General features: G+C 35.7%; 2 protein-coding genes across 5 annotated transcripts in view; one reads left to right on the forward strand and one right to left on the reverse strand.

The window, feature by feature from the left end:
• LOC126831562 (coiled-coil domain-containing protein 186) overlaps positions 1–9666 on the forward strand; it is a 32538-nt gene extending 22872 nt beyond the window's left edge. For all 3 annotated transcript variants that reach the window (XM_050562130.2, XM_050562132.2, XM_050562131.2), the window contains exons 9-15: positions 791–943; positions 2022–2125; positions 2734–2805; positions 3314–3403; positions 5477–5586; positions 6456–6555; positions 7447–9666. In XM_050562130.2, coding sequence (XP_050418087.2) covers positions 791–943; positions 2022–2125; positions 2734–2805; positions 3314–3403; positions 5477–5586; positions 6456–6555; positions 7447–7752 — 935 coding nt within the window. In that variant the 3' untranslated portion in view covers positions 7753–9666. The remainder of the gene's footprint in view (positions 1–790; positions 944–2021; positions 2126–2733; positions 2806–3313; positions 3404–5476; positions 5587–6455; positions 6556–7446) is intronic.
• A 677-nt stretch (positions 9667–10343) lies between these two features.
• The window catches only part of LOC126831555 (uncharacterized protein PF3D7_1120000), a 39775-nt gene continuing 26728 nt past the window's right edge, over positions 10344–23390 (reverse strand). The window contains exons 5-19 of one of the 2 annotated variants that reach the window (XM_050562111.2): positions 22997–23079; positions 21686–21767; positions 20934–20972; positions 20420–20461; positions 19430–19474; positions 18641–18691; positions 17882–17926; positions 17637–17729; positions 17395–17484; positions 16763–16870; positions 15565–15667; positions 14411–14588; positions 12219–12498; positions 10882–10970; positions 10344–10514 (exon numbers count right to left, since the gene is read on the reverse strand). In XM_050562111.2, coding sequence (XP_050418068.2) covers positions 10400–10514; positions 10882–10970; positions 12219–12498; positions 14411–14588; positions 15565–15667; positions 16763–16870; positions 17395–17484; positions 17637–17729; positions 17882–17926; positions 18641–18691; positions 19430–19474; positions 20420–20461; positions 20934–20972; positions 21686–21767; positions 22997–23079 — 1443 coding nt within the window. In that variant the 3' untranslated portion in view covers positions 10344–10399. The remainder of the gene's footprint in view (positions 10515–10881; positions 10971–12218; positions 12499–14410; positions 14589–15564; positions 15668–16762; positions 16871–17394; positions 17485–17636; positions 17730–17881; positions 17927–18640; positions 18692–19429; positions 19475–20419; positions 20462–20933; positions 20973–21685; positions 21768–22996; positions 23080–23390) is intronic. The other variant, XM_056103481.1, reaches the window with a different exon arrangement.

Here is a 23390-nt window from a genome sequence, read left to right on the forward strand (position 1 = left end):
TGATAAAGGTCCTCATGATTTACCAGGTGCAGGTTGGAAGAAATGAAATAAAATGGGGTTGAACGTCCTACTGTTCTGCTCCGACTGGGCTAGTGATGACGAGCATACAATGTGCTATGAGGGATAGTTTGCCCAGACAGTGGTGCTACGGCCTACTCTTATATCAAATTCCAACTGTGAGGGATCTTTTACATGCACACCAATGTGTACATGGGACCTCGGTTTTTCATCCCATCCTGCACCACTGACAAGGGGAAACAAAGCCGTAAAATCTGGATGATCTTTCTCAGCTAATGCAGGGATCGAACACCCGACCACTAGGCTAGCGAGCCAGCGTCTTATGCACTTAGCAACTGTGGCTCCCCGCAGGTTGGAAGGCAAGACAAAAACATCTAGTGGTTCAGATGGGATGAAAAATGCTATTCATATTTACTAGGATTTTATTGTGATATACATTATTTATTTAAAATGTTTTTAAACCAGTGTTGAAATCAGTTTGTGTCGGCATACCTTTTATCGTTTACCGTGAAACAAAGTAGTGCAGCTTTACGGTTGTGCTAATATTATTGGATATACATGTATACATATCTAGATATTATGTATTTTTAAAGTTGTAAAACTAAATTTGAGCCGAAATGCTGAAAATTGTGTCAGATTTTCTGAATTAAACAGAGGATCTTACAATCTTTATATGTCGACAGAGATCAGGTTTTTATAAATGTTGTCTGTTTATGTCTGTTGCCGATAGAGTTTTATAATGATATTGTACGCCTGGTTGATCTCTTTATAGATAAGATGTCGACAGAGATTGAGTTTTTACAGGGAGCGTTCGAGTCGTATAAAGGGACGTTAGAACAGGAAACAGACAATAAATGGCTGGAGAAGGAGGAAGAATTACGCCGAGAACTTGAACAAGAAAAAATGGAAGCCATTCAAGAAATTAGTAAGTTCACCTGATAGTTATATTAAATTTTAGATTTTCAGATTTTTAAAGATGCATTATGTAAGATTTAGATAAAGAGCTGGTCGTTCTTGCTATAATAGTTATATTAAAGATACATTATGTAAGATTTAGATAAAGAGCTGGTCGTTCTTGCTATAATAGTTATATTACAGATACATTATGTAAGATTTAGATAAAGAGCTTGTTTTAATAGTTCAAAAATAGATAATGAAAAATGAATATATTGAAGATTTCCTTCAAATTACTTTATTCTGGGCATAATTATGATTATTTGAAGATGTAGCACAGATTGTTTATAGTCGTAGCAACGGTACTTGACAACCAAGATTAAGTCTTGATTATCCATTTTATCGTTAAACTTTTAAATCTCTAGAGAGTTGATTATCGGCTTGTCATATGATTAAATGTCTAAATAAAGATTTATGTAAGATTTGAGAAATGAAATGAAATAGGGTTTAACATCCTACTGTTCTGTTCCGACTGGGCTAATGTAAGATTTTAGGCAAATTTAGCTCTTATATAATATATCTTTTAAATCATTTTTTTATTACCATATCCACTGTTTATTGGACTGACAGGTATGACCCACGAATATGGCTGAAACAAGAACCCTGGACGATTCTGTTTTAATGGTTGGCCTGGAGGTCATGTGTTCGATCCCAGCAATGGCCGAGAAAGTTCATCCAGATTTTCTGACATGGTTCCCCCTTGTCAGTGATGCAGGACAGAGGGCTTGACAAGGACAGTTGTTTAGTCATTCGGATGCGACAATAACCGAGGTCCCGCGTACACTTTGGCATGCACGTAAAAGTCCCTTTGGCAGTTGGAATTCGATATAAGAGCAGGCCATGCGCGGGCAAAATTTCCCTTATACAACACTGTATGGTGTATGCATGTCTTCATTAGCCCAGTCGGAGCAGAACAGTAGGATGCTAAACCCCATTTCATTTCATTTCTGTTTTAATGGTAAACAATTGATTATTGTAAAGTAATTCTGTAATCTACATGATTGATCTGTCAATCAAATAAAAGTACAAGTTTTTATTCCTTCCTACAGAAAATAAAATATTACAAGAGAAAGTTGCTGATAAATCAGGCATAACAAAAGATTTTCAACGACAGAAAGAATCCATTAAAAGAGAACATAAAAAAGAAATTGAGGTGAGCATATTTTAATAAAGATGGAGGGCAATGACCTTCTGACCTGATCGCGTGGTTTAATACATGCACTTTAGATTGTAAGGTCTGCCATTGAGTCAAGTGACATGGTCTCTCTCTCTCTCTCAGAATGAGTGGGGTTCGGTCACAGAATCGTTAACATGTACGCATTGGATCACAAGGTATGTCATTGAGTCAAGTGACAAGGATTAGGGTCGCTTGGCCATGGGTCCCCCACTTCTAGCGAACATCCCACACACTACATCTGTCTACCAACTCTGGGTTTTTTTTTTACATGTTCTGTCTTTTGATTGGTTTAGACGGGGGTTGGGATGCCAAATGGTTAATGTGTGTGCGTTGGATCAAGTTGCGTGGTTTCAATTCCCTGCTTGTACGTGACAAGGACTAGGGCCGCCTGTCCAACCTCATGGATTTTTTCTGGCTCCTACGGTTTTCTCCCACAGCTAAAGACCCCAGACGAGCAAGCGAATTATTGAAATATAATTGAACCATATGTTACTTCCAAAATGACCTAGTTTGTGTGGATTGGATCTCTCTGTGTCTCTCTCTCTCAGAATAGAATGTTGACTATTTTTTGTGTGTATTTATAGGCGATGAAGAGACGGTATGCGACCGTGGCAGCAGATTTAGACAGATTAAATAAAGTTGTTAAAGAATTAGATGTAAGTTAAAATATTTATATTGATAGACTCATTTCATCCAGACAGTCTCATGAGGTAGATTACGTTGAAATATATCCCAAGAGGGTCAGAATACTAGAAATTTACTATAGTTGAAAACAATGAAGAAGATTTGATGGTAGGCTACACATTATGTTCAAGTTATGAAAAATTATAAATTTTAATCTGAGTGGGTATATAACTAAGATGTATGTGTTGGTTTTTGAGAAACAAGTTGTTTTTATAAATGTTATTTTCTCCATGGTTTATTTGTAAAAGTAGATGTTATAATATAGTTGTTTTATAAAGTAAAAGTAGATGTTATAATATTGTTGTTATATAAAGTAAAAGTAGATGTTATAATATTGTTGTTATATAAAGTAAAAGTAGATGTTATAATATTGTTGTTATATAAAGTAAAAGTAGATGTTATAATATTGTTGTTATATAAAGTAAAAGTAGATGTTATATTTATATAAAGTAAAAGTAGATAATATTGTTGTATTTACAGGAAGTAAAAGAAGAATTAGAAGAAGTAAAGACGAGTTATTCTGAGACGTGTTCATTGTTAAATACGACCAGTAGACTTTTAACGGATACGGTAAGTTATAATACTATATATTACTGGCAGTCATCGTGGGGGGGCTGACATATTATCCCAGACCTCAAAGTTAGCGGGGGGCTCAGAGCGGGTGGCTCAGTGAGTAAGACGTTGGCTCGCTAACCTCCCGTGTTCGATCTCTGCGTTGACCAGAGAAAGTTCATCCAGATTTTCCGGCGTGGTTCCCCCTTGTTAGTGATGCAGGACGGAGGGCCTGACAAGGACAGCTGTCTAGTTGTTCGGACGGGACGGAAAACCAAGGTCCCATGTACACATTGGCATGCACGTAAAAGAACCCTTGGCAGTTTGAATTCGATACAAGAGTAGACCATAGTATGCCCGTCTTCATTAGCCCAGTAGGAGCAGAACAGTAGGCCATTAAACCCCATTTCATTTCATTTATTTCACTGAGCAACAGCAGTTCCCTCTCTATATTGTAGTACTATTTAATACAATATTGTGGCATCAATAGTTTCATATGATTTGTCTGACTCCTAAGCACAAGCAAATTGAACATATGCTAGTCCCAAAATGACCTAGTTTGTGTTGAGTGGACGTTAAACCCTATATCTCTCCCCGCCATTATAATATAATTTTATTTTACATGTGAAGATTATATATGTAAGTCAACAACAAGTTGTAAGAGGTTATTGTTCAAAGTTTGTGTTGATAGTTTTAATTATTTTACTTTGTTTTACCAAATATTATTTTGATTGTTTATTCTTTGTTTTACCATATATTATTTTGATAGTTTATTGTTTTACCATATATTATTTTGATAGTTTATTGTTTTACCATATATTATTTTGATAGTTTATTGTTTTACCATATATTATTTTGATAGTTTATTGTTTTACCATATATTATTTTGATAGTTTATTGTTTTACCATATATTATTTTGATAGGTTATTCTTTGTTTTACCATATATTATTTTGATAGTTTATTGTTTTACCATATATTATTTTGATAGGTTATTCTTTGTTTTACCATATATTTATATATGTACCTAATATTGCACATAGTAAACTTAGGTTGTCTGTCTACAGTTCGCTCCACTTAAGAACAGACACTAAGCTAGTTAACCGACATTTTAAGTCCTAAAAAAACGACGATTTTAGTCGAAAACACTAAGCATACTTCGAGAATTATATTCTGCTTCCATTTAATAAAATTGAAAAACTTCATATAGTCTTTGTGAGTATAACAGAAACAGAGTAGAACCGCATTACAAAACAGTATCTTTGGATATGGTGACCATTTAGGACAGAGATCTATTCTCGATGTATGAAGTAGATGGAGCTCTGTGTGCAGAAGGAATATTGCAGTGTTGTAGAATGGGTGTATTTTATATTTTGTAGAAAGTTTGTTATATAATGGGTGTATTTTATATTTTATAGAAAGTTTGTTATATAATTGGTGTATTTTATATTGTATAGATAGTTTGTTATATAATGGGTGTATTTTATATTTTATAGAAAGTTTGTTATATAATAGGTGTATTTTATATTTTATAGAAAGTTTGTTATATAATGGGTGTATTTTATATTTTATAGAAAGTTTGTTATATAATAGGTGTATTTTATATTTTATAGAAAGTTTGTTATATAATGGGTGTATTTTATATTTTATAGAAAGTTTGTTATATAATTGGTGTATTTTATATTTTATAGATAGTTTGTTATTTAATGGGTGTATTTTATATTTTATAGAAAGTTTGTTATATAATGGGTGTATTTTATATTTTATAGAAAGTTTGTTATATAATGGGTGTATTTTATATTTTATAGAAAGTTTGTTATATAATGGGTGTATTTTATATTTTATATATAATGGGTGTATTTTATATTTTATAGAAAGTTTGTTATATAATGGGTGTATTTTATATTTTGTAGAAAATTTGTTATATAATGGGTGTATTTTATATTTTATAGAAAGTTTGTTATATAATGGGTGTATTTTATATTTTATAGAAAGTTTGTTATATATTTTGTAGAAAGTTTGTTATATAATTGGTGTATTTTATTTTTTATAGAAAGTTTGTTGTATAATTGGTGTATTTTATATTTTATAGAAAGTACGATTATTGGAATATGAAGAACAGTTTGCTGATAAAGTTCAGTTAATAGATGATAAATATAGAACTAGAATCGATGAACTAATGAGACAGAACACTGAACTCAGGTACAGTTCACTTGATAAATAGTCTCAAAATAGACAGCTATCAGGAATATGTATATATGTACCACAATTTAATATTTTTTCTGTTTCCATGGACACAAATTTGACTTAAAGGAGGCAAGTCTTTAACTCATTATCATCCACAGTCTTCGACATTGGAAATACGACTTATTGGTCAATTTAAATCAACATTGATGTTGTGATCTTACCGTAACTTCTGATATTAAATATTTAAGACAAAATAGAAATTTTAAAATTGGAACACAAATTGTGTGCCAGGATGCTTTCAAGCGCCATTTATTATGTAGCAACTCAATAATCGAGGCTAAACATACTCCACGGGAGAATCCGACCGGTGTAGACTGAAATAACCAGACACTAAAGAATGCCATTCAATGTGGACTCTTCTCGTATTTCATCGAACATAACTGATTAGCAATTAGAATAAAAACAGAAACGATTGAATGTAAATCAGTTTATATACATTCATATTACATTATTATATGCGTTGCGACCCATTTGTGTCAATTTCTAGGTCCCAAATATTAGCGATTTTAGCTCCTGAAAAAGATTAGTTGGAAACGACTCTTTCTGGGCAAAATTTTCATGATAGCACATTATATAGCATAGGTCCATCTTCATAAACCCAATTTGTGGAGAAAAGTAGTTGGCCCCAATTAGGACCTATTTTACACCTGTGGCCGAAATGTTGTAGAGAGAGGGAGAGAGAGAGAGAGGGAGGGAGAAAGAGAGAGAGGGAGAGAGAGAGGGAGAGAGGGAGGGAGGGAGGGAGAGAGGAACCAAGCATATGCACATACAAACTAAAGAAAGTAAGATTAGTGTTGTAATAAAAAGAAATATTTGTATTTTAGACAACAATATGTGAAGAAATGTGGTCAGTTATATGAAGAGAAGGCAGTTACAGAAAGACAAGTATTTGATAAAGTTACCTCAGCTAAGAAAACCATGGAGGTGGGTGTTTTAGTACCAGACAAATCTTATTATGCCTTAAATCTGCCTATTGCAAACATTTCTTTAGGCCTTAAATGTTATATAAACTATTAATGAGACATCTATTAACATGAAAAGACCTTAATCAACTCACGATGCCATCAGATGCCTCTGATTTTAAGCAGATTAGAATGGCTTGGCCATGATTTAATGATTTAATTTAAAAATGGAGAAGTGAGGCTAAAACTCAAATGACCATTACGTTGGTTACGATCAGTGCACATGTAGTTATTTGCGGGGCTTCATAAATAGTCACATGATGCCTGTAATTTATCACAAATGTGGAATGTGAAGTTTTTGAAAAGATCAAATATAAATTGCCGTCTATTATAGCAATCTAGAATAAATCTCAAAAGAAATCAATGCATTGAAGGGCTGATCATCCCAGATCTCAGACTGCAACTATACTTTTGATCGTACAAATTGTTTCGAATAGAGTCACAGACTTGGACAGTACTACCCATAATTCAATAAGCTACCACAGATTAGGTATAAAAGGCCTTCAGGTGAGGCAGATGGGTGTTTGAGACAAGACTCTTATTTGACTCCTGCCAGTTTCGTAGGAAACAATTGTCAGCAATATCTCCCTATGTGGAAGTGGATGTTAACCAGCATTGTGAGAGGGAGGCATGTGGGTTGCAGACGTTAAACATAAACCCCCGAAAATACCCAACATATGGTCGAGTCTGAATAGAGGAATCTATTTCGAAATTGGTCACTTCCTCTTTTGGCTTCAACATCTTCAACCCACCTTTTTTTGCCTTGCGATTTGAATTAAATCCTGTATTCACTTTAAAGTACCGTGAACATTCGAGTTCCAAAATAATTTTATTTTTCGCATTTTAATTCTAGGAACTAATCAAGGTCAAAGAAAGGTCAAATGTTAATTTAATCGCCAGCGATCCAGATTTAGAGAAAAGGGCCCGGAAACCTAAAACACGACCGAGTAGTGCTCCAACGACGAACATCGAGGGTGTCAAGGCTCATCTCAGTGCTGGTGAAACAGATCATTTATTTCCTGCCGAGGAATTCTTACGGCCGGACACAGTTTTACCAGAAGACAACCCAGAAACAGAACAAATGCGCGAAGATCTTTTTTCACAGGATGTTAAAGTTTTCTCCAAGGAAGATTTGTTGGACGTTTTGTTACAGTCGTAACCATGGCGATGTTTAGTGATCCAAATTCAAGACGTCTGTCTGCCAACAAGTTTTTAGTTGAATTGCTAGTGAGAAGTTTATGAAATGTTCATTTATATCAGTTAGAACAGAAATCCCAATCCAATCCATTTCATTGGTCGTTAAGGCTGGCTCAAAATCCCAATCAGATCCATTTCATTGGTCGTTAAGGCTGGCTCACACCCTGCCGTCACACCCTGCCGTCACATCCTGTCGTACATGCTACTAAGGGCAGTCTACAGTGGAAATTTTATAAATGTTTGCTTGGGACTTACACGTCACTTGCATGTGTTTGGCACTGTAGAAGATCGCGGACTGGCCGTAGAGACTTTTGGCCCTGTACATTCAAACTTTTCACCTGGTTTCTTGCGGCTGGTCTGTGAGCTACCAAACCCTACGATCCGTGCGTGTCAAAACTCATACGACAGGTTGTGAGCTACTGTCTGAACCATCGTAAATTTTATATGGATTTCCTGTAAAGGTATTTTGTCATCACCACTGTCTGTCTGTCCACAAATCAGAGAATTATTTAGAAATTCACAGTCGTGCAGAGTTACTGCCCCTATCACTGGTACCCTGTATACACTCGATAGTTCAGAGTTTTTACAAACTTACTTGGATAGATCTGTTAGTCTCAAATATATAAACATATCGAAATTCAGTCATTTTACAAGTGTTTGTAGATTTACACTAAAAGATCTGTCACAGAGTTACTGCCCCTGTTACAGAAACCCTGCCAGATTTTTTTCCCCATGTCACAGAGTTACTGCCCCTGTTACAGAAACCCTGTCAGATTGCTCCCTATGTCACAGAGTTACTGCCCCTATCCCCATTTAGACATATTGGGGATACTCGATGAACATTTCGGAATTGAATACTCATGATCCCCAAAAATAGTGACAATCGAGTGAAAAGGGTGGTTTCTGAGCTACAAAGCATAAGCGGACTGGATAAGAAAATATCTCAACCAACAATGACAGCTGCAACATATTACGTGGCAATTCTACTCACACCATCTCAGTTGTCGGGACCGGCAGAATTGTGACAGGACTGTATTCCGTGTCACTCGCTTGCGATTCCGTCAATTCTTCGGGACGTTCTGGACTGACATTCAAGCATGCCCAATATTATATATAGCTGCTTTGTAATTAAACATACATTATGCTAAATCTGCCTGAAATGTTATCTTAATTATTAATTAGACATTAATTAACCTATCCAGAGCATAATCAACCCTCGATGTCATCGCTAGCCTGCGATGTTTATTGGATTAGTTCTGATTTGCTGTTCGACTTCCATTCATGATTTAATCATGAAATGAATAATCAAGACTATGTTTTTTTATCGTACTGACTTTAGTAGTGATGATCGAGGCTAGGCCGAAAATTCAATTGCTAAAATCTCGTTTCAGAGAGGATCAATTTGACTGAAATTTTCAGCAAATTGCCTTTACATTATCTAGTTTTTAACTGTTATAGTGAGAACTACCATCTCTTTATCTAATCTTCCATAATGTATCTTTAAAGGTACATTCCCGCATACAAACTTTGTGATTTGATGATATATTTGGACTAAAAACATATTCAAAGTAACCAATGTATCAAAAATTTGCTTCAATTCCCTCTCAAAACTTAGTATTTGCCGGGGATACCTAAACCTATAGATATAAGTAAGCTGTTATTGGAAAGAACCACCTGATAAATACTTTTCTGGAAAAGTATGTTTAAGGTTCATTATTATAGCTGTTTACATGTGGAAGATGGACAACCATTGTTTATTATTATAATTATTATTATTATAAGCTATATTATTTATTGTTGCCAAATTAACTGTGATATTTAATTATTAATCAAGATATTGTATTGTTTTATAATAAACAGCTAGAATAACAATCTATTTTCAGTTTTTTTGTGAATTAATTGAGATGTAACTGGAAGTATTGGAGCTGCAGTAATACAAAAATTAGTTCACCCCAAAATATAAATTTCATCAAAAATTTAATATTTTGTTGACTGTGTACAGCATAGAATAGATTTTTGGATGTAAATACTTTTAATGGAAGTGGATCCCCTTGAACCCTGACATTGGATCAGTATTGATTCCCCCCTCTCCATGTTATATCAGCATCGCCCCCCCCCCCCCCCTGTTGGATCAGCATTGATTCCCCCCCATGTATCAGCATTGATCCCCCCCCATATTGTATCAGCATTTACTCTCTCTCTCTCTCTCTCTCTCTCTCTCTCTCTCTCACAGAGGAGCTCCTTCAGCTGGTAAGAGATAAAAACAACTAATAATAAACTACAATATTTTTATTTTTCTATAGAAATTAAAAGTAAACAAATAAATAACAGAATAACAAGGATACGTAAAGTAAAATAAAATATTAATTTTGATAAAAAAAATCAATTACACAAAGAAAGAATAAATATTTTGGCAGTCAAGAGAATGTTTTTGTAAAAAAAAAAAAAACATAAAAAAAAATATGAAATGATTTTGTTGACATAAAATCAAAAAAATAATTTTGTAATCAAGCATAAAAAAAATTATGGAATGATTTTGTTGACATAAAATTTATTATTAAACAACTTCATTAATAAAAATATTATGGGATGATTTTGTTGATATATCATTAAATAACTTCATTAATAAAATTAATACTCCAATCAGTGGTAAGATGATAGCTCCTTGTTTTAGCAAGACGAACTTCTGATCGTACTTCAGATCGACTCATTCTCATCAGAGATCTGAAATGGGAGAAATTAACGATTAAATTATTTCCCAAGTAGTGGGGTGGGGGTGGGGGTGGGGTTATGGTTGAATGGTTAACGCAGTGATTTTCAAAAAGTGTGCCACAAGATTTTGAATGGCACACCAAGAAAATGTAAAAAACCATGTGATCCCAATTGAGTATTCACTGGTGTCTCAAGTTAAAATATCATTATCCATACTGACTCGGTCGTGATGAACGATAGAGGCTTATCAATTCCATGCCTGGAATCACGGCTTCTATGTTTGTTTGACAAAAACCCTACAAGCGAAAAATAACGAGTGCCAAGCTTTGTGGCGTTGACTGTTGAATGAGTATGAAATAAGCGTGATATTATATCTTACTTTCTAGCCTTAATACGATCTTTGTTTACATCTAAACTCAGCAGTAAGGGCGTCGTTATCATCGCTGGTAGAACTAAACGTTTTGGTGACTGAAAAAAATAAACACCCAAACATTATTCTGGGCTATTTAAATTCTAAAACACATATTCAAAATCCTTTTTCCATTTAATAACTGGGTGAATGCTTTATTTGACCTTGAGAAATATTTTATATATCAGCTGTATGGAATCAACCAAAACAGCATGGCTTAATAAGCCATGAAAAATGAGATATCATGCCAAAAATGAGATATTACACCAAAAATGAGATATTACACCATAAATGAGATATTACACCAAAAATGAGATATCGTATCAAAATAGGGGGGTTGGATGGCTGAATGGTTAGCGTGCGCGCGCTGTATCATAAAGTCTGTCATTGAGTCAACTGGCATGGTTTCGAATCCCCGGTTGTACGTGACAAGGAGTAGGGTCGCCTGTCCAACCTCGTGGGTTTTCTCCGGGTCCTCCGGTTTCCTCCCATTGCTAAAGACCCCTATGCGCAAAGGAATTATTGAAATAAAATTAAACCATATGTTAGTCCCGAAATGACCTAGTTTGTGTCGAGTGGACGTTAAACCCCATTTCTCTCTCTCTCGTATCAAAATAAGTGGATAAACCTGTAATGTTGCCTAAATCTCAACCCTCTATAAGAGTTTCATCTAGTTTTATATGATACAAGCTTATATAATAAACTGAGGGGTTTTTATGGGGATAATTACATATATCTATAAATAGATAAATATATAGATTGTAAGTCTAGAGTCTTGTATATTGTAGGTCTAGAGTCTTGTATATTGTAGGTCTAGAGTCTAGTATATTGTAAGTCTAGAGTCTTGTATATTGTAGGTCTAGAGTCCAGTATATTGTAAGTCTAGAGTCTAGTATATTGTAAGTCTAGAGTCTTGTATATTGTAGGTCTAGAGTCTTGTATATTGTAGGTCTAGAGTCTAGTATATTGTAAGTCTAGAGTCTTGTATATTGTAGGTCTAGAGTCTAGTATATTGTAGGTCTAGAGTCTTGTATATTGTAGGTCTAGAGTCTAGTATATTGTAAGTCTAGTATATTGTAAGTCTAGAGTCTTGTATATTGTAAGTCTAGAGTCTTGTATATTGTAGGTCTAGAGTCTAGTATATTGTAGGTCTAGAGTCTTGTATATTGTAGGTCTAGAGTCTTGTATATTGTAGGTCTAGAGTCTAGTATATTGTAGGTCTAGCGTCTAGTATATTGTAGGTCTAGCGTCTAGTATATTGTAGGTCTAGCGTCAAGTATATTGTGTGTCTAGTATATTTTGCGTACCTCTCGTTTCCAGTTGTTATGACCATATTTCGACTTCAAGTGTATATTATTACCAACAAGTAGGGGAGGTAATTCTAACTTCTCTATTAAACGGCGGCGATGACGACGATCTTCACGACGCTTTAACAACTTCAACATCTTTCTGTTCATGGATTGTTCTATTTTTGGTAAAGTGACACTTTTTTCTGTTTTTGGTAAAATGAAGCTCTTTTCTGTTTGAACTCTGACGACCTTTGGTTGAATTAATTGTACTCCTGTTTCAACCATCACTTCATTACATCTAAAAACATATCGAAAAACATGACATTACATCTAAAACATTTCATTACATCTAAAATATACAGGAAAACATGGCATTACATCTAAAACATGACATTATTACATCTAAAACATGACATTATTACATCTAAAATATGACATTAGATCTAAATCATACAGGAAAACATGTTAATAGATCTAACACATGACATTACATCTAACACATAACATTACACTTAAAACATGACATTACATCTAAAACATGAGGGGATCACGTGGCTAAGTGGGTAAGACGCTGGTTCGCTAGCCTGGAGGTCGGGTGTTCAATCCCTGCATTGGCCGAGAAAGTTCATCCAGGTTTTCCGGCGTGGTTCCCCCTTGTCAGTGATGCAGGATGGAGGACCTGACAAGGACAGCTGTATAGTCCTTTGGATGTGACGAAAAACCGAGGTCCCGTATATACATTGGAATGCACGTAAAAGATCCCTTGGCAGTTGGAATTCGATATAAGAGTAGGCGATAGTGCCGCTGCCCGGGCAAAATTTCCCTCATAGCACACTGTATGGCGTATGCCCATCTTCATTAGCCCAGTATAGGAGCAGAACAGTAGGACGTTAAACCCCATTTCATTTCATTTCTAAAACATGACATTACATCTGACACACAATATTACATCTAAAACTTAACATTAAATCTAAAACGTGACATCACATCTAAAACATACAAGACCAGCAGTTGCCAGGCAAGATATTTTTCGTATAATCAGGGGCCATAATCCAGGAAGTTATGGTCTGAAATATGCGAATATCGAAAGTGATTTTTCGTATAATCAGGGGCCATAATCCAGGAAGTTATGGTCTGAAATATGCGAATATCGAAATGGACTGAGATATTTGGGATATAAAGATATATTATAAGTTTCATAAGAATTGAAGGCTGGATTATACAATGTTAATTCAATGCAAATTGTGGACAGGACAGTTGACTGATGTCGAAATTCACGGATTACTCAAAACTTTAGGAAATAATTCAGGGAATGAAAATGATGATGGATTTCACAGAATAAGGTAGTATTCAGAAGACGGCTGTTTCATAGTCTACTGTTTAGGGTATGTACACTGTGGTGATATATGAAGAGAAATAAATGAATTATACTGTTATAAATATATCAGTGTATCTGTTTAACACGCTTGACTGCCATGTTTATATATATATATATATCAGTGTATCTGTTTAAAGATGGGTTCCCGCGTACAAACTGCGTGATTTAATGGTACATATGGACTAAAAACATATTCAAACTAATTAATTTGTCATAATTTTGCTTCAAATCCTTCTCAAACATTGTAATTGCAAAGGAATGTCCTGCTATAAAAATTCGATCAAACCAGGTCATGTTTACGTCACGTGACTTGCCTCTCTTGGAAGTCAGAGAGAATTCATTGCATACATAAGACGATGTTGTCTTCAATCGCTTACTATTTATTACAAATATCAAATCCTAATTAAATTCTCGGATTATCCTCTACCCGCGTCTATTTCCGTCATTTTTATCTCAGAAAGTGTTGTTCGTTTAACTCTTCATAAAGTTTATCAACTTGTACATCAAGCGCTCAATGTTCGCGTGTGACCTTTGACATCACACGTGCAGAAATTCCTAATCGTCGGGCTGTTGATTAGGGGAACCCTTACATTTTTGTCCTGTATACACTCCATGAGTGTTTTTCAGGGAATTCAGTATTTTTCTAGTAAGATTGGATATCTCTACTTTCCAGATATACCAAAATTACCATACTTTTATTGGAAATAACCAACCGATAAATACTTTTCTGGGAACCTATCTCTAACACGATTGACAGCCATGTTTATACATATATCAGCATATCTGTTTAACATGATTGACTGCCATGTTTATATAATTGAGATTGACTTACATATCCCATATTTCTTTTTTTTTATTTTCTTTTTCTTCTTCTATCTCGTCACGTTTTTCTGTTCCACGAATAAAATCGTTCATCAGTTTCTTCCGTTTACGCTGTACCAGATCCTGTAAGACTGGACGTTTGTCTGTAGGTAGGTAGACATCACCACCCAGTAATTTCTTACTATTTTCTAACCATCAAATTAAAAAGACAATTTAATTAAAACTTGTAGTTATATATTCTCTAAAGACAGGGTATATTTATATTTTACAGACAAATTGTTGACTTCATCTAATTGAAGACAAGTCACTAAAGACAGGGTATATTTATAATTTACAGACAAATTGTTGACTTCATCAAATTGAAGACAAGTCACATGTTAGTTTAAACCTGAAGACACTGGCTTATTTCTGGAGTGGAGTAGGACGGAGGACCGCGCAATGGCAGTGTCTAGTTGTTCGAATGGGACAACAACACTTGACAGATGGAATTCAAAATAAGAACAGGCCGTAATTCCGCTGCCCGGGCAAAATTTCCCTCATAGCACACTGTATGGCATATGCCTGTCTTCATTAGCCCAGTTGGTGCAGAACAGTGGGCCGTTAAACCCCATTTCATTTCACTTAGTTCAAACCAATCAAATAGAAAATGTGTTTTAAAATCTTATAGCCTGATCGTGTGGCATAGGATGGACAACATTATGTTCCATAATATTAAATAGACCACATAGATGACATCCTCAGGGTGATGACATCATCAGATGATGACATCATTGGAGTGATGACATCATTGGAGTGATGACATCATTGGACTGATGACATCATTGGACTGATGACATCATGATTGGAGTGATGACATCATTGGGGTGCGTCTAAAGTTGTCCAGGTAATTCTCATTTTAAAATGAACTGTAGAATTGTGTTACCTGAGATTCCAGCATCAAAATTGAAACAGTTCCGAGTTAGAAGCTTAAGTACTGTTGCACCGAAATGTGAAACAATTTAACTCAAAATATTTGTGACATCATAACTTGTACTAGTTTCAAATCCCAATTAAAAACTAAAAACATTTTATGTATATAGTCTCTTGCTTTTAAAATCACGTGGAGAATTCTTAACGATGGATTTGGCTCTCAATAAATTTTTATCATCTATTAATTCAACCTACCTTCCCAGACCTGCAACGCTTTAAATGTCATATAGCGTTGAACTAAACATTGAAAACGTTTAATTGGTTGACTTTCAAAATCTGACAATAAATTATTTGCTTTCTGGGAAAAAAAAGAGTTAAAATACAAAATAAAATGTTTGGTCAAATTTAGAGGGAGAGAATTATGTTTTTTTGTCTCTGACATCAAAACGAGTAATTGGTAGGTCAAGGTAGAACACATCTAGTTTTCATAGAGTTATTGGGGGAGCCATGGTGGATAAGGCGCTGGCTGAAAATGTTCATTTTCGGGTGTGGTTTCCCCTTGTCAGTGGTGCAGGACTGAGGGCCTGACAAGTACAGCTGTCCAGTCATTTGGATGGGACGAAAAAAACGAGGTCCTATGTAGGGCTCATTAGCAGTGTGGAGAAAACCCATGAGGTTGGAATGAACTAAATAGGCTGGGGATGGGTGGTTATCGAAATTGTTGATAATTTTCTAATTAAATTGTTAAAATCAATATTGAAACGGTCACCACCAAGTTTTCGTAGCATATCTCACAAACAGTTCAATCTTTCTTTACAAATTTGATTAGCGGTTGGTTTCATCAAAAATTGTGACCTCTAGAGTGTCCACAACCTTGGCATATATTTGTTAAGTTGCGTGTCGCAGGAAACCACCATCGACTGTGGTACGCATGGTAAGTGATTTAGAAAAGAAATAAAATTTCACTTGTTTGCTGAGTAATTTTATTAGCCGCAAACTGGTCATAAAGTGTCTCTGATGATCTAGACCCCAATCAGCTTCCGGGGCCTAGGGGCCTATTACAAATCAACCTATATTCACAGATTTAATAATAGTATACAGAGGCGTGTGACGCTAATGAAAATAAGTGTAGGAGCTTAGGGTCAACCGTTTATTTTTCACGCATTGCATTTCTGTTTTTCGAGCGCAAACATCAGAGAATGAGACCATATATCATAGAAATATAATTGTATAATTGTAAAATAAAATCACTCGCGGTTTACGTTTTGAATACTATAATACTTGCACAATAACATTTGTGGAAAACTCCTTTTAGTTAAAGATTGATTAATTCTGAAAATTCGGGTGACAAGATACTTTTCATGGCCAATAGCCTCAGCCCTCTATCCCCAACTGAGATTGGCCCCTCTACGCCTACGTTACTTAAGAGAATCGGTCTAAAGTAAATACTCACAGTATAAAGATCAACACTAATCCGTTCTTCCTCCACGGCTTCCTCCAGAATAATCTTATTTCTACGTATGTGACGCTTCTTTACTTTGTATTCAAATTCTCTCGCTACCTGAAAATACAAAATAAAATGAAACAGGGTTTAACGTCCTACTGTTCTGCACCGACTGGACTAATGAAGATGGGCATATGCCATAAAGTGTGCTATGAGGGAAATTGTGCTCGGACAGCGGCACTAAGGCTGAGAATGTGGATTTTTCAGTGCGATTTCCTGTCACAAAATCAATGAATTGTTGCTTAAATAGCTCTGTCATGCTAATCTCCAGCTAATAAAGGGTTGCTGCCCGAAACGCGTCTTGGAACATAATCTTTCAGTGTTCTACAACAGTCTTGTCAAGGGGATTTTATTTTGGAATTATTTTCTTTTTCACCCCCTACAATACCACTAACATCCTAGCTGACCTGTATTTTTTCAGTCATGTCAAGAGGATTTTATCTTGGAATTATTTTCCTTTTCAGCCCCCACGGTACCACTGAGATCCTCGTTGACCTGTACCAGAGATTTTTCCACCCACTACTACAACTTTAGTAACAAGTTTATTCATCACAGTATAGGAATTATTCCATTTCATTTACCTTAGGTTTTGTTTGTTTTTTCTGGCCACCTGGTAAATTAGAATCTGTAACACCTGCATCGTTTATTCTGTTCGGTTCACCTGACTTCCTCTACAACACAAACCATTTAAATCAATGAAACCTTTGCAGTTGTAATTCAAACAAAAGTAAGCAGAAAAGCTGTTTCGGCCAAATTCAACTCCTTAGCATTCCACAAGTGACCATAATAAAATTAATTGTAAGTTATTTCGTAGTAAACTTACCTTATTGTAAATATTATCATTATCAGTGATGTCCTGTTGAGATTTATTACCATCATCAGTGATGTCCTGTTGAGTTTTATTCCCACCTTTTCTCTGAATAAAACAAGATTAAAATGAATGTCAGGTTTAATACATCACCAACATCATGGCATAATTAATCCACCAATTAGTTAGTTAATTATTATTTATTCTGTAGATAAAACATCAACTGTTGACTTCATAAAATTATGTATATCTATACTTACCATATTTTCAACATTTTCATAGCTCCCAATTTTCTGAGCTTTTCTCTAAAAAAAAATAAAACAATTCTCATTAATTATCAATGAAAAAGCATTGTTTAAAACAGCAGCTTTGTCTCAACTGCAGATTATCCGAAAATAAAAAATTGGATGTTGGCAAGTTTGTTGATTCCGGAATGGAAAGTCGCAGAACATCTAATATCAATAGGGTTCATCCACTAATGACCTCAACACTTCTCACTAAATTTGACAAAAATTTGTTAAAAACTATATTATCCTCTATCGCATTCACAAGGTTCTTGGCAAATGGGGGGAATAACTCTGGAACAGAAAGTCACAGGATGTTGTATATCCTTAGATTTCATCCTCTCATGACCCCAATACTTCTTGGCAGTAATTGTGATACAATATCCCCAAATTCATAGAAAAAGATGATAAGAAATGCAGTTTAACGTCCTACTGTTCTGAACCAATCGATCTAATAAAAACAGCAATATGTTATGCAGTGTGCAATGAGGGAAAATATACTTCGGCAGTAGAGCGTTTGCCTACTCTTCACCAAATTTCAACTGTCAAGGCTTCTTTTACATGCACAGACACTGTATCGACTAGATACTGTTCCTTGCCAGTCCCTCGGTCCCACACCACTGACAACGGGAACCATGCTGGTAAATCCTGAGAAACAATCTCAGCCAAAGCGGGGATGGCATATATAATATCAACAGACTACATCGAGGGAATAAAACAGAAATATGACCTTACCCGATTCTTTGCTGTTATATTTTCAACACTTTCTATGCTTCGACCTTTTCTCTAAAAACAAAAAGAAGTATAATTTTTATTATTTGTATTTTATATCCAATCTAATTCAAATACAGATCTATATTTCGTTTCGTTTTTTTATACTTTCGGTGGCCTCTACTACATGAAGATCTGACCAGTTGTAATGGGAGGGTTGCGTCAGAGGTCATACCCACAGTTCCATGCAACTCATGCCAAAAACTCGCCATAACAGATCGTTTCATTGGCCAATCCCACACATCCATAGAAACGTGGGTTATATAACAACTCTTCCAGATCCAAGTGTAGTAAAGACAAGTAAAGCGAAATTTTGAACTATAAAAACGAAACGAAATAGGATCTGTGTTTTAATCAGTTTGTATTTTATCTAACCATTTATATTTCAAAATAGAAAACACCTCACAACACTTTTTAAATAAACATTATGTAAGATTTAAATAAAGAGCTCGCTGTTAGTGCTATAATAGTTTAAAAATAGATAATGAGAAATGAATATATTGAAAATATAATGTATGAATGAAATGGGGTTTAACATCCACTGGACACAAACTAGGTCATTTTGGGACAGGCAACCCTACTCATTGTCATGTACAACCGGCAAATCAAAACCACGCCAGTTGACTCAATATACAGACATTGTGATATTATGTGTACGCGTTAAACCACCAGACCACCCAACCCCCCAAAATGGTGTTGAAGGTCCAATTTTTCTGCACTGACTGGGCTAATAAATGTCATGGTATTACTTACTATATTCTGTATATTATCATCATTTAATTCACGCTGACCTTTGACCTGAATAATAAAACAAAAAATTCAATATTTCTACCAGAAAATAGTTATTTTGATTTGGATGACTGTTTACACAAACATGCAATTGGAGAGAGAGAGAGAGAGAGAGAGAGAAGAGAGAGAGAGAGAGAGAGAGAGAGAGAGAGAGAGTTTAATGTCCACTCAACACAAACCAGGTCATTTCGGGACTAACACATGTTCAATTTTATTTCAATAATTTGCTTGCGCGTAGGTGTCTTTAGCAGTGGAAGGAAACCGGAGGACCCAGAGAAAACCCACGAGGTTGGAAAGGCGACCATACTCCTTGCCTCGTACAACCGGGGAATCGAAACCACGCCAGTTGACTCAATGACAGATCTTATGATACAGCGCACACATGCTAACCATTCGGTCATCCAACCCCCCAACATGCAATTGGAAATAGCCTATTAGTTTCCCTGTCTTCATTAGCCCAGTTTGGAGTAAAACAGTAGGACGTTAAACCCCATTTCATTTCATTTCTTATTAGTTTTGTTTAAAAAATTCACAATAGGCTCAATTAAAAAGGGATATTTATAAATATTTGATTTATAAGGGAGCTACGATGGCCCAGTAAGTAAGGCGCTGGCTAGCTAGTCTGGAGGTCTTGTGTCCGCTACTGGTGTTTGTAGAGAAAGTTCCTCAGGATTTTCTGGTGTTGTTTCCCCGTGTCAGTGGTGCAGGACGGAGGGTTTGACAAGGCAGCTGTCTAGTCGTTTGGATGGGACAAAAAAAAAACAAACGAGGTCTTGTGTACACATTGGCGATCACGTAAAAGATCCATTGTCAGTTGGATTTCGATAAGAGTGTAGGCAAACAAATTTCCCTCATAGCACTCTGTATAGCATATGAGCTTCTCCATTAGCCTAGTTGGAGCAGAACAGATGGACATTAAACCCTATTTCATTTCATTTATTTTATTTTTTTTACCTTATTAGAGTTATCTTTCCTCTTCTTTTCCTTATTTCTAACCTAAAACAATTTAAACACAATGAAACCGTGGTTTAACTGTTGTACTGATGTAGGAGTGTCGCTAAAAAATATTACCTCCTGCCCTTTAGTATTAAACAAGTTCTGAAATACAGGCTATATATTGATGTCACACTCCCTTCGCCACTCCTTCCACACAACATACTCTCTTCCCCATACCCAACTCCCTTCCCCACTCCTCCCACACAACCAGCTGTATTCTCTATTCATCGTCCCACACAACAGCTTCCTTCCCCACCCCTCCCGCACAACAGCTTCCTTCTCCACCCCTCCAACACATCTGCAGCTCTATTGTCCACCCCTCCTACACACCCAACTCTTCCAGGTTGACATTAAACCCAGTTCACTCCCTCTCACCTCCCCTCTCTCCCTCCATCCATCTAACACCCCCTCCGCTAACAATACCTACATCCTCAGTGTAGTAATAACAAAAACCATTATAGCAAAGAATTACCTTAGAGCTTTTCGTTTTTATTATGTGTTTTTCAATGGCCTGAAAAAAAATGACGTCGGTATAAAAAATGGTGTTGATAATGTTGTCATCATTCATTGATTCAATGTCAACATCGTGAAGATTCCATTGACATCAAAATAAATTAATCACGATATTTAAAGATTTGATGCAACATTTCTCAGGGCTTAATACACACTAAATATGTACTCAGATTGATTATTTCACATTTAATTAAGAAAACAAAATCAAAATACCAACTCTAGATAATGTCCCGACTTGGATTCAATCAGATATAAACCCTATCAATGAAAGATAGCGGTGTCTTGTTACATAGCAAGCAGCACAGATCAATGAAATTTTAATTTTTCACATCTCTGTAAATACTGAATGGAATTGAACCATATTTAGACTAATATTTGAGATCTGGGAGCCACGGTGGCTAAGTGAGTCATGGGTTTGATCCAGGTGTTGGCTGAGAAAGTTCATTAAGATTTTCTGGCGTGGTTTCCCCTTGTCAGTGCTGCAGTAAAACCGAGGTCCCGTGTACACATTGGCGTCCACATAAATGATCCCTTGGCAGTTGGAATTTTGATATAATAGTAGGGCTTAACCTACTGTATGGCGTATGCCCATCTTCATTAGAGCCGAGTCGAAGCAGAACAGTAGGACGTTAAAATTCATTTGGATCTTTTACAAGGGATTCCTAAATTGACACATCAGGACTTAAATGATAGATTTTGTTGATTATTTACCTGTTTTAGTTTGATAGTTGAGACACACAATGAACTAACTATCTCTGCATTCCCATCTAACGAATCTTCAAAATCAATCTCACTAAAATACATCAAAATAACTCTACACTTCATATATATATATACAACAAAATATTCCACACATCAATCCCACTAAAATACATAAAAATACTCTAATATTTAAACGTCAAACTTAAGATGACATTTCTCCTCCAAAATTTAATCCTAAATTTTTAACTGCTAGTGTAATAATAATAATAATAATAATAATAAACACTGAATTTATATAGCGCAAAAACACTCTGTTAAAGTTTCTATTGCGCTTTCACTAAAGGTTTCAGTTCTGGTAAGGGAAAGCTTCATTGAATAATGATTGTTTTTAATTCTTTTTTTAAAATTATTATTGAGCTTGATCGTCTAATGCTTTGGGTAGCGAATTCCAAGGGAACGGTGCCGAATACCAAAATAATCTCTTTGTCATTTCAAGATTGGTTGCAGGCTGATGGAGCCTTGACTTCTCTGATGCGTTACAGGTTCTGGTAGAGTGATTCAGAATCCCATTTTACAAATAAAATGGGGTTTCATGTCCTACCTTTCTGCTTCAACCAGATTAATGCAGTGTGCTATAAGGGGTGTGGAGGGGTGGGGTGTGGGGAAGCCAGGGTGGCTCAGTAAGTAAGACCTTGGCTCATAATCTGAAAGTCCTCTGTTCAGTCCCTGCGTTGGTCGAGAAAGTTCATCAGGATTTTTCCGGTAGGGCTGCCCCTTGTCAGTGTTGCAAGACGGAGGGCCTGGCATGGACAACATAGTCATTCGGATGAGATGAAAAACCGAGGTCCTGTGTACATCTTTGAAGTTGGAATTCAACATAAGAGTAGGACGGGTAAAATATTCCTCATACACTGTATGGCGTATGCCCATCTTCATTAGCCCAGTCGGGACAGAAAAGTAGGACGTTAAACCTCATTTCATTCATTTCTATTCTGCTATGACACTTTGTCCGATTACAATATGTACATCCGACCTTGTTTTTTGTCAAATCCAACGACTAGACTCTGTTCTTGCCCGGCTATCTGTCTTGCACCACTGACAAGGGAAAACCCAAAATCACCCTGGAAAATCCTGGGACACTTTCTCGGCCAACACCAGAATGGAACACCTGACCCCCTGGTTAGTGAGCCAGCCCCTTACTGAGCCACCACCGTTCCCATCTTGCCCCAAGTATTGTTCCTATTATTAAATGTATCTAACTGTTGCCATACTGATAAATTGATAAAAACACCTGTAATATGAAAATAAAGTAAAACTTACAGAATATCCATTTCTTTCATCAAATTTTTGTACATATTCCATACCAGTTTATATCGATTCAGTAATGATAAATATTTAGCATCCTATAAACGGAGAGAAAAAACATGCACCAACTGAATATCATTCTTATATTTTTAGCTTTATAAAATATACAATCTATGTACATGGAGTGCTTCAAGGATCAGTAATTGGTCCACTATCATATCAATGATTAATAATTGGCCCACTAAGTGCCTCAAGGGTCAGCACTTGGCTCACTACTACATAATACTATGTCAGACATACACAGCATGGAGTGTCTCAAGGGTCAGCACTTGGCCCATTAATTTTGCTTACTCATGGAGTGCCTCAAGGATCAGTACTTGTTCCACTAATATATAAAACTCTGAAAACA

The sequence above is a fragment of the Patella vulgata genome, chromosome 9, assembly GCF_932274485.2.
Source record: "Patella vulgata chromosome 9, xgPatVulg1.2, whole genome shotgun sequence".
Classification (NCBI taxonomy): Eukaryota; Metazoa; Mollusca; class Gastropoda; family Patellidae; genus Patella; species Patella vulgata.